Source organism: Agelaius phoeniceus, chromosome 9 (assembly GCF_051311805.1).
Source record: "Agelaius phoeniceus isolate bAgePho1 chromosome 9, bAgePho1.hap1, whole genome shotgun sequence".
Lineage (NCBI taxonomy): Eukaryota > Metazoa > Chordata > Aves > Passeriformes > Icteridae > Agelaius > Agelaius phoeniceus.
The window spans coordinates 7,629,571-7,642,403 of NC_135273.1; the positions used below are offsets into that span (position 1 = coordinate 7,629,571).

At 36.2% G+C, this 12,833-nt stretch overlaps 1 protein-coding gene across 4 annotated transcripts in view; it reads right to left on the reverse strand.

Moving 5' to 3' along the window:
* ATRNL1 (attractin like 1) overlaps positions 1–12,833 on the reverse strand; it is a 433,015-nt gene that overhangs the window by 270,863 nt on the left and 149,319 nt on the right. For all 4 annotated transcript variants that reach the window (XM_077182833.1, XM_077182835.1, XM_054637523.2 and 1 more), the window contains exon 21: positions 5,558–5,610. In XM_077182833.1, the coding sequence (XP_077038948.1) occupies positions 5,558–5,610 (53 nt within the window). The remainder of the gene's footprint in view (positions 1–5,557; positions 5,611–12,833) is intronic.

The following is a 12,833-nucleotide window of genomic DNA, read 5'->3' on the forward strand; positions in this document are numbered from 1 at the left end:
TTATATATAAGCTAAACTTTGCAGTGTCCTCTCTGGTTTTCTATTTCCTCCTTGTATGTCCAGGAGACTGAGTGGAAAACTCAGAGGTGCCAGTGGAATGTGTACACCTGACCCCTAAGGCTCCTGCAGATGGGCCCAGCACCTTCCTTCCCTGTATGTTCCATCCCAGAAAAACAGCTGAGAATGGTGGTCAGTCACTGTGTAAAGCCACCCACAAATGGCATTTCATGAAACACTAAGGCAAGAGAAAAAAGGAAGAGCTCTGGAAGGAAACACCTAGAAAACAGTTAAAATAAAATTGCACATTCTTTCAACCTTTTTATATATAGATATTAAGACCTAGTCTTTTTTTGAAGGCTATAAACCCAACAAATATCTGGATCAGGAGCATATGATTAATAAATAGGTTTTAATTCCACAAAAAGCTGCAAGTTGTTCAGTCCCACCCCGGTTTAATTCTCTTTGCAAATGACCCATCCCTCGTGACCTCTTAAGTTTTGGGTTCTCTAATCCTTCTCAAAGGTCAGGTTCTAATCCCTAAAAGCAGGCCTGCTCTGCAGCATGGGAAACTCTACAGTGTTACACTGGATCTATAATACATACATACATATATTTATATTTATATATATATATATATATATATATATAATGCAAAGGCAAGCTTCACCTGATTTTTATTTGCATTCACAAATATCCCAGACCCATAAAACTGCCTGTCCAGCCAAAAGATGAGCACTGGATTAATTAAAATTGTTCACTTATAGCAATTTTTTTACACTGTGACCACATTCTGGCTATATATTGCTGAGGAAATCTTCTGGAATGCCTGAAACTTTCCCACTCCAAAGTGTGTTGCCTTGTAATTCACTATTGCTGCCTGTTTTAAAACAGCAACCAGTCTGCAGGAGCAAATGGAAAAGCTCTTCACTGTCAATGGTGGTACCCAGAAATAATCCAAAAATTATTCTAAACACTTTTTTAAAAGAATAAAATGGAAAAAAAGCTAAGGTATCAAAATCCATGTGTATTTTTTCAACTTCATTGTCTTGGCTAGGAATTTTCTTAGTGGACGAATGGGAAAATCTTGAGTGCTCAGCTCATGAAAATTCTAACTATATGCAGGCAAACAATGTGATTTACACTGGCAGGACTGATTTGTTGTAAGCTTTTATGCTTCTGCATGTAGCAGTATTAGAAACAGTTGTACTTCTTGTTTGATATGTTGCATTGGAACTCAAAATAATGTACATAAGCCACACATTTTGGAAAGATTTTGACCTTAGAATTATGGCTATCTACGAGAGGTTTATGGTGGAAAGTATCACATCCTCTCAAAACAAGTGATTGTTAGCATGCCTATAATTCAAACCTTGCATTGTAACACATCATGAATTGTAAATTTAAACTTTCATTTTCTCTGGAACACTGGATTAACCACTTCTCCATCTATGATTTAAAGCTTTGTGTCTGTATACAACCCAAGTGAAGATCACAGAAGTGGCATTCATCCCAGTGATTCCTCCCAATCTGTCTAAAACCATCTGGTTTTGCTGTGTGTTCCCTTGCACCCAGGAGCTCTGACTCTGACAGCAATGCATTCCTAATGCTGATGTGTGAGGAACTAATGCAGCCATTTGGATGCACACTTTGCTATCGAGGTGTCACTGCCATCCATCACGCTGGCCCAGACACCACGGAGCAAAAACAACAGCCAATACAAATGTATCACGACAAAATGTTGTATTTATGGTTTGTGTACATGCATAAGTCAGCTGCACAAGCATCTCTGGCCTCCACTCAGGATTCATTTCTATGGATTGAGTCAGCTTCTGATCATTCATGGCAAGATTGGCTCCCAACAGACAGGCCTAGGGATACAGAGCCTCCCTAACAGAAATACAGAGACAATCCAGAAGCAGACCTGTCCTCAGCTAACAAGGATGTTTACATGGCCAAACAAGACTGTAGCTTCTAAAATCACAAAGCTTTCTTTTGCATTAATACTGTTTTTATTTTGTATAAGAAATCTTTGATAAGGTCTCCTCTGATATACCTAAGCCATGGCACATTGAACACTTTCAGCTCAAAAAATCCTCCCTCTCATGAAGTTCTAAGCTGCAAATTGTTGCATGTGAAGAGAGAATTACCACTGTATGTTTGTCCATTTGCTATGCTCTTCCCATGGCATTTGTGTGCAGCCACTCCTGACAACAGGGTGCTAGACTAGATAGATCATCATACAGCTGCTCACACATTCTTATACATTCAGTACTTTTCTAATTTCTGTATCTGTGAGGCTTGCTCTCATTCTCTTGCTCTCCAAGATGCTGTGCTTTTTCAATTACACAATTCAGTTACAAAGAATGATATTAAAATAATTTTTAAAAGCCATGTACAGTTATTTTCACACAATCTGGATAATATGGTACTGCATACCCCATTACACATTTCTTATTCCATTCTATTAAGTTTTCATAAATTAAAGCAGAAAAACTACTCTTGTCCAGTGCTGCTGTGTTTGGAATTGCCATATGAGAATGAAATCTGATGTTTAAAGCACTGTTCCTCAGATCTCTCTTCTTCATCCTTTGGCATAGTATCTGTATTTAGATAAAGTCCCTGCAATGTTTCAGCGTGTTGCCTCCTACATAAATTTCATTGTTTTCAATCATGCCAGACCCATCCAAAATCTTCCTGTGTTTTTATCTGTGCTCAGATCACTTCTTCAACCACAACACCATCCATGTACAGAATTAAAATTCTGTTTACTCTCCTATATCATTATGAAAGGAAACAAATAATGAAGAGAATAAAACAACCTGTGCTCTCCCAGTGGCAAACTCTGTTTTCATTTACCCTCTTAATCAGTCCATTGATGTCAATACCTGCACCAACACCAGCCTGTTCCCCCTTCCTAGGCTCAAGCATGGCAATGACAGGCAAGAGGGGGCAGAGGACTAGGCAAGGACTAGGTGAGATGGGCAGAGATGAAACCAGCTGAGATTCTACAGGGCAGAGAATATTCACAGCATCCTAAGCTGCAGAAAGGTCTCTAAAGTAACAAGCATTCCTCACTCCACATCCTGCTGCTGAAGAGAAATAAAGAGAGATCCAGGTCATCCAGTACCACAGGAAAGTTATCTAGGCACTTGGGATTAAATCCTGAAGTTTTGCTCAGAAGAGCATTCCAGTTTAGGGTAATGTTTCCACAAGTGAAAAAAAGGGCAAAATTTAAATACTAAAACTGATCATTTTAAGATGGCCAAACTCAAGTATGTGACCAAAAGTTTTCCTGATGAAGATCCTAACCATACAGCAAGTTATTACCTGCATTCACTGATTTTGATTCAAAGTAATAGAAACAGATGTGCCTAGAATTTTAATTTCTGACAATCTTATGCTGCTCATAAATATATACAATTTATTTTTCTCTCCTCTTGAGCAATAATATTCATGTGTTGTAAAAACTACACTTCAAGGAAAGGTAAAGTGGTATTTTAAGGATCTAAGAGAAAGTTTCTTAATGAGGAGTGAAATAAAGCACAGAAAAAATACCATCCAAATGCCTGTCTTGTACAAAACTGAAACATAGTATGGCCATATTTTAGAATATAGATAACAAATTAGAGAATCTCTTCATGGTGTGTGTACATATATATTTTTTAATACATGATTTAGCAGGAAACAGACTGTGCTGATAAGAAACTGTCATTGAAATCTTAGGCCAGTCAGTTATCCACAAATTGACTGATTATTTCCCATTATGATGCACCATCCAGCAAATACAGAATTCCGTTATTATTTATCAGTGCAATCTCCCTATTACTACAATAAAGTAACTCTGAGAATTGTTTATATCGGGTACTTTAAATGGCTGGAAGTATTAAAAGAAAATTTATTGTTCCAAAACAACAAGATTTTTAAAATATTTTGAAATCTGACAGAAGACAAATAACAGTAGTGAGTTAAAGGTGAAAGGGCATCTTGAATATAGTACAATTTGTCTCCAATATGATTTATAGACCCAGCCTGAAACATGATAGCAAAAAAATAAGGTTTTTTCATGGAGGTGCCTGAGGTCTACAAATCTCATTACTGTCATTTCTTTTCAATCCCTTAAATTTAATAACATTTATTTTTAAAGGACAAAACAAACGTTGACACACATATCCAAAATATCCTATATATAATTGTGTTCAAAGCATGAACTTCTCATGTACTCACTCTAAACCTAAAAAGAATATTTATTTAATTTTTATACAGATACAGAACATTATTCTTCTAAATACTGATATTTCTGTTTTAAAGTAAGACACTTTTCTTATGCAAAAAACAACAAATGGAATGAAATTTACTGATCAAGAGTATCTTAAAGACACAGCTTTCAAGAGTATTTTCAACTTGGTCTACACCATTTAAAATTTATGTTCCAGCTTAAAGTATTAAATTCAAACTTATGTTGTCTGAGAGAAAAAAAAAATAAAAAAAACCCCACACCAATGTTCTTTAATAGCTGGCAGGAGGAATAAATGTTTTAGGCCTAGAGATATGTCAACATGTGTAATATAGTATGTAATTTACTATTTTGTTCTGTAAAACATACCTTGCAGATGCAAACCATTTAAGGTAAGAAAGACAGATTAGCAAAGAAAATAAACATTCCTTTATTAGGTAAATGATGCCTTAAAGACACACTAAAATAAAGTTGTTGTGTATGTTGTAAAATAAAATGCTAAGAAACAAGGCCAAAAATCAGAAGAGAGGTTATAAGTATGTTCAGACATCTGTCTTTATGTACAAATTCAAGTTTGAAGTAGGGATGATGTTAGAAACAACAGACAAATGGATCCAATTGTCTGACACAGAGCAGGTACGTGCAAAAGTCACAAAAGTTAAAACAGTGTTCATCCCATCTGTTTTTATGATGATTAAAATTACTATTGAACTTGATATTGGCATAGTAAAATTGGCACAGCTCACTAAGGGATTTCTGCACATGGGTAATAAGCATTCTCATCCCTTCAGGTCCTTCACTAAGACTATCAAAACTGCAATGCTTCAGAGTAAATTTGCCAGAGGCACCTTTTCTACGACATTAAGAACATGGAGACAACACACAGCCTCCTTTTATGACACTGTGGAGAGCAGCTGTGTCTCATGTCCCTGGGAGGCAGACTGGCTAAACCACTCAGAAAGTCCCAGGGAATAGTGCTGTTCACACTATTTGCATTTCTCCACCACAAAGTCTGTCTTTAAAGCATTGACACAATTACTATTCCTTTCATTCACTTATGATGAGATACAGAAAATAACCCAGTGGCTTGGTCAGTCCCTCTAAGCCAGATGGAAGGAATCAACTTTCAGTAGACTTTAATTTGTGTTCTTGTAGACAAAGTAAGAGAAGCCCAGTAGGGCATTTTATTTTTCAGTCAAAATATCAATGTGCTCAGTTTTGGAAAATCTCCAGGAACTTATTTTGTTTTTCCAAGGAAATGAAATTATCATATAATATGTAATCAACATTTCAGTATGTAGCATTAAAAATACAAGTACTCACAGTAGCACGTTCCCCTAAGTGGATTTCCAAGATACCTATTTTCAGAGTCACAGCTGCAGGGGGAAAAAAAGACAAAACCAAACATTCCCATTAAACATCGTACAGCTTCAATAAAAACGCAGCTAGAATATTTATTCAAATATCATGACTTTCAGTACTACCAACACAAATCCATGCAAATAACAAGTATTTAACATAGTTCTTAATGAGGGTGTGCTACTGTCTGGAGGCAGCTCTCTGTCATATAAGAAAGCCAGAGTGACCAAGAGTTGAATAAAGAGCTTCAGTCACCTGCCTGAAGTCGGTGCCTGCTGTAGGACTCAGGGCAGGAATTCTGGGCTCTCTGCCCTCTAATGAGCAAAGGAGAGCCAGGCAGCCACCCCAAGCACTCATCTCCTTATCCCTGTCCCCCCAGTCAGAGCTGATTCCCTCCCTGGTTTTGATCTGGCACAGCAGCATCTCAGCTACTGAACTTCCATGAACTCCAGTGGCAATTGCTCCTCTTCACTGACCACCCAGGGCACCAGGTGAAATTCAAACTGAGTATGATGTACTGATGCTGCTGACAAGATGTGCACATGAGAAGGGCTGGAGAAATAGCTTTTTTATTGAGTAAGATAAGATATATAGCTATTTTCAGAGACATTAAATTTCCTACAGAAATTCAGTTCAAATTCAGTTGTATACCATTACTCTACAAATGCCAAATATCTTAATAGAAAATGATTAATCTGCTTTAGGTTTCCTTGGCTATTTCATGGAAGTCTCCAGCAAGATTATAGTTTTCCCTTAAATATACAGAAAGATTCACAAAACAAAGAGAAAGCTAATCACTGACTATTAAATTTCATACAAATATTTTCCCAGAGGTAATCTGAATCATTTAGTATCTTGGACTAACTTTTCATTACTTTATTCTAACAAACTTAATTTGGAAGGAGATATTTTTGCTGTTATTTTATTTGTGATTGGTATTAAAAATACATTCTAACTTGGATGTCATATCATTTAACAAGTTTCAGACTTTAAAATATTTTGATGTTTGTATTTCTGCTGGTTTCTTCAATAGTTTCTAACTGGTGATTCCTAATTCATTTTTGTTTAAAAAATAAGCAGAGAATCTCCTTGACCGTTTGTTACAATACCATAAAGAAAATAATAAGCAGTAGCAACAAAATCAAAAAAAGTAGAAAAAACATGTTCTGGACTCTGCCCTTGTGCACTCCTGATCCCACATTAGCATGAGAACTCTTTACAGGGTCAACTATACAGAAATTCAACACTTTTTTAATATAATAATTTTCATGATTAATCTCCAAGAAAACAAACCCCCCTATGCCTAAAGTCTAACTGCAGAACACAATTTGTGATCTTGTTCACAAAGTCACTCTCACCCCACAGTCCTTTGCACAGAATTTAGAAGTGCGAATTTAGAATTTAGAAGAGAGTCTGATCCTGAAGTAACTCTTGCATGTACTTGGAAAGGAGAAAATCTCTCAAATAGTAACATTGGTCTGCTTGAAACAGTTTTTTTCTAAACATCACAAACATTCTACAAAGAACAGCCTGCTACTGAAACAATAAAAAACATATTCATGTCTGAAAGGGCTTTTAGGTTCAGAATTCTGAAAGAGAGCTACAAGAAAGGGACCATGTTTAAAGTAAGGGTTTAAAAGAATTCACTTTTCTTTATGTAAGATTGCCACATAAATGAGACAATGTATCATGTAGAAAATAATAATAACATTGTAAGAGGACTATTTTTCCTCTTGAATTGTTTCAAACTTAAAGTAGATTAAATGTAGCCAGTATTTAGAATATGCTGAGGTTTTATACCTGAAGGAAAAAAATATAAAAAATAACTCTCTACTTAGAGTCTTAGGATGAAGGCAAGAAACTTCCCCTGCTGCTCACTGCTAATGAGTGTGTGTGACATGGAAGAGCATTCCAACTCCCAACAACAATAACTTTTCCATGGGGAGAAAATAAACAAATTTCTCTCTGACCTCTTGCCCAGTCAAAGCACTCACCTGTGGTGCTTTGACACTGAGAATAAAGGTTCAGGGTCTTTTTTTTTAATCTTGAAAATCTTAATGAAAAAAGACAGCTGTTTCCACACAGCTTCCCTTCTCCATTCAGCTGCCCTTTTAATCAGATGCAACCATCTCCTGTGGATCAATAAGTGCCAGAACCCAGGGATTTCCAGCATCACATATTCCTTCCTTGCATTTTTACTTCTATTTATATCACAGAAAAAACCCAAACATGAATACATGAAATAAAAATATCTATAAACTCCATCTAACATAAGACAGGCTTCACAACTTACAAGAATATACAAAGGATTGGTTAACACAAAAATTACTGGGTTCGAAATATGTTGCGACATACAAGTATTCATAAGTATGCATTCAAATCCAAATAATTACCAATTCCCTGACAATTACAGAAGTGACCTTCACACATCTTGAGAACAAAAAAGCAATGCAATTTTACAGCCATCTCAGTTGTTTCAGCATCACGTGTGATGGAATGATAAAATATGCACAATGAGAAAAGAACAGGGAATGACACCACAGCGAAGTATTTGGATGTATTATCATAGATATTATACTCTCTGTGTTGGGAGCCTCATGGAAGTACTGAAGGATGGAATGATTTTGGGCAGGAGAGAGCCCTGGTGGGTGCTCTCCCAGAGAAGCTCCCAGTCTGACAGGAGCAGACACATGGCTCTGCCTGGGCTCAGGATAAAAGGCACCATGGATATGAGGGAGGAGGAACATCTCCATGGACAGCACAGAGGGAAAATCCAGGTTCATCCAGTGCTGCAGGCACACAGGAACCCCAGTAACTGAAGGGGGGTGAGATTTACCTGTTATCTGTGTTCTTTTTATGCCCTCTCATGAAAACAGCTGGTTTATTACACCATTTGTAGCCAGGTCTTTCATGCAGAACACTTCCATAATGTATATCAAGAATAACATGAGGTGGAGTTTTTACTAGTTAGGGAAGCCTGTTTTAATTTAAATGGAAGATACTGCTTAAACACTTGGTTTTCAGTGGAGGGAAAAAATGAAACTAATAGGATTAAGAATATATCTGAAATTATTCACACGAGCATGTATGGTGGGTTTCGATTAAATTTAGTTTTGTCTTTTAATCCTCTCCTATTTTATTAGCATACATATTGCTCTGCATTAGTCACTGATTATGGTTCCAATTACAAAATTTCCTATTCGCTGAATTGTTTCCTTATGAGCTTTACTCATTGTAGTAATTTTTGTACCTTTTCCAAAAGCCAGCACATATTGGACCATATGTGAAGCATAATATATGCCTCAGATCTGAGAAATGGGAGCTACACTCATTATTTTATGTGCCATAGGGCCATGATCATTTGCTTTAAGTGGTCATAATGAATGAGCAGTTCCACTCTGGCAGGACTCCAAAGACACAGCTCCCATTTACAAGGACAAATGGAGGAAGGCTCCTATTAGGTTATACACAAGTTCTATGGTTTGTTCCAATACAGAAGTATTCAATTCATCAAGCTCACTGACCTTTGGATGGCCTGCTATTAGCACTTATTTCCCAACTTCTCCCTCAATTATCCTTTCAAAACTGAACCACTTTCTTCACTTTTTTTTATCCCCCTGGATTTTCTGGAAGTTCAAAATAGAAGTTATTGACAAATGCATTCAAAAAATAATTATTCTCATGTTTCTGACCAAGATAATGTCTCTCCTTCTCTTTAAATACAATAAATGTATGTAAATGAGTACACGTTTACAGTAAGACTGACAGATTTGGGGGGATGTTTAATGAATGAAAGGCTTCTTTGTAAGACAGAGTTTACAAACAACCTTTTGTTGAAGCTTAGCAATGTTGACATTCATGTGTTCTCTACCTTGCAGACTTAAGAAAGCAAAGGAACTGAAAGGACGGGAATATTTATATGTCCACACCTAATTTTATTGTCCTGAATGGCCCTTAAGGAAGGGCAAACGTTCAAGCTTCTCACGTGAGGAAAACTATCAATACAACACCAACCTAGATCAACAGCTTTCTAGGCAAGTGATTTGATCACGTGGAAATCTTGCTAGAACAGCTCATTTAACCTTTCATGGTGAAGGCAGAAGATTCTGCAGCTGAGGTTGTAACTGGTCCAGAGCAGTGAGTGGCTGATACCTGAAAGCTCAGTTCACACTTAGATGTGGTCAAGACTTAGGTCTTGATTTAGGCCTGCCTGGCATCCATACCTCTGTCACAGAAATGCCCAAGAACAACCACATCTTCTGACCATCCACAAGAGACATGGTCAGTAGCAAGGAAAAGTGAGTAACCTCACAACCAGCACCTACAATACAGCAGCCAGTGTTATGTTTTGGAAGTTAAAGCAAGTTTAAAAGATTCAGAAACAGCATCATCCTTCCACCAAAGGGCTAAGATTTAGATGCAATAGTTGAGCTCAGATGACATATTTAATGAAAAAGAGGCATTGTAAGCAATGCTAAAGACTGCTTTGTGATTTTCAGAGAATAGGTTCATTTGCTAATTATTATTGAATTTTTATCCTGCAACATAATCTTTATTTTGCTAAAGTGAAATATGTGAAGTAGACAAACTTCATCATCCATAAATGCAAATGTATGCCTCTTACAGATAAAGGTCTGCTTCTTGACTGCATTGACATTGTACTCTGTACTACATTGTCCCAAAGCTATCCATTAATACTGCAGTACACTCAGACAGACAGACCTCTCAGATCTTGGTTCTAATGTAAAAATTGGACACTTTCACTTCTCACACTGCCAAGATCCTTCCAGTCATGAGTAACTTCAGATAAAAAGAATTATCAGCCTACCTCTTAAGATAATGATAACCTAAAAGGGTAAAAGGTACTGGGATTTATGTTTCCAGTTAGAACTTTTTAATAATGTGGGGAAATGATTTATTTGTTTCTTTCTTGTAAGTGCATATAACAATGTCTTGAGACAATGTTTCTTCTGTAGATCAATTTGTCTCTTCCTCACATAATTCATGAAAAAGGCCTAGGCCAGCAATACTTTTGTTTTTTAATCTAGGCTGATCTCACCAGAAGAAAAAAGTAAAACATTCTAATGTCATAAGAAGTTTTCCATATCCAGACCCCTCATGCTATTTAAATCTTCCCTGCAAGATCAAAAATAATTATTATTATAGAGTTCTTATATACTCTTTGAAGTAATAATATTTCAAATCACAAAATCCATTTCACTCCAGGACAAAATAAGTTTTCAATGAGGTGTCACTTATCATATAATTATATAAGAGAAATCTTTAAGAGAATATAAAGATTAATATGAAAAATAAGAGTTTTCTAATAAAGTCTGGTTTCTATTTAGTTCTTCTATACAAGAATAAAGTGGCCTACAGCCCTGATTTGGAATAGCTGGATAACTCCCTGTTAATCTTAATGAATAAGACAGCAAATGGATTTTGTATGCAAATTATTTGATGCTGCTTACTCTGAACAAGAAAAATCTCATGTCCATGGCCTTACCCTTTACCTCTGGCACTCCTTTCTCTACAAATGGCCGTGTTTTTTGGCAGTGATGCACGAACTTGAATATATGCAAAAAGGTGAACTTGGAAAAGCAGAGTTCCCTCTTATCAGTCACTGTTCTTTCAAAGTCAGGGAGGAGAAATACCCACATTTCTTCTCTCACATTTTGACCTACATCAGACACTTCATCCAGCCCTTAGAAAGTAAATGTTAGAATATCTCATAACTCAAAATAAGAGGCTCTGTTTACACTGAACTGAACCACAACTCTGAGAAATATTAGTATGAGTTTCTCAACTACTTCTTTCCTTTTAGAGGGAAGAATTAGATAAGAAGCAATGGCAAAATAACTGTGAAAACTTATTACTGCTTAAACTGAAATGCAGCTCCTCCTGAATGTTTACTTTTCAAAAACCAGTGAACAGTTCACAAAATTCACGTATGTTTAATCCTTTCAGAAGATAAATATTGATGAAATGTTCATCAACAATAGAGTATTCATAGAATCATAGAATGGTTTGGAAGGGATCTTAAAGACCATATGGAATAAATACATGCAAGTCAGTGTGCACTGGAACAGGTTGCCCAGAGAGGTTGTGGGGTTTCCCTCACTGGAGATATTCCAGAACCATCTGGACACAATCCTGTCCCCTTGCTCTGGGATGGCTCCATTCTGTGATTCTGTGATCAGCTATTCACTGCCTGCTCTGGCACTTTCCAAGAGTGTTTGTATATTGCTCTTGTTTAGAAATCGTTTCTCAAAAAGAGCAGGAGAGGCAGCACATCAGAACATTAAATATTTTAACAGGCCCTGACAGTCAGAGCAAATGCATTGTAAATGGCTTCATCAAGTAGACCACATGAAAAAGAAATAAATATACAAACACTAAATCCCAAGTGGTTTACTGCATTTTCATTAGTCATTACTGAATTGTAAAATTTTACTATTACTAAGTGTGTTTGTAGTAAGTATATTTAACTATTAAACAGTTCCTGGCTTGTTTTTAAAAAAAATGTGCATTATAACATTACTCTTTTATTATTGTTGAATTTAATCTATGGTTTATAATTCGACTATTTTATTACCATTGAATTTAATCTATGGTCAGTCTCTGAGGGAAATTATTGCAAAGAACTACTCAGTTACAATCTCAGTGCAGAAAGTTCAGTGCTGTGGTATTACAGAGGGCTATGGAGTTCTCAGCTGTTTGCATTTGATCTTTCTTGCATTCATTTCATTTTGTTTTCAAGATTCTGGGATGGGTTTTGTTTGTTTGTTTTTGTTGTGCTGAGGATTTTTTAACAAAATCACTATTTATATAAGACTATAATTTCAAGGATTTTTAACAAAATCACTATTTATATAAGACTATAATTTCAAGGCAATTTAAGGAAAAGGCAATTTCAGAGATATGTATTTCAGGATGCCATACAGACACTATAATTTCCAGAAAATGGTACAAAGACAAGCAAGTTACTTTTTGTCTTTCTACTTCAAATTATGTGTGGTAACTTTGGTCATTTTCCTGTCATTTAGGACAACAATCTAGCACAATATGGCAATTAATATTTCCAAAAATATGGGAAATTCTGACTAAGCCAAGACAAAAATGACAATTCAGAAGCAATGCATATCACACATTTTGGACTTGACATTGCAGCTCAGCAATGGCCAAGTGCTGCTTATACGTGGATGTTCAAGAACAGCAAATACAAAATGAAGACAAAGGT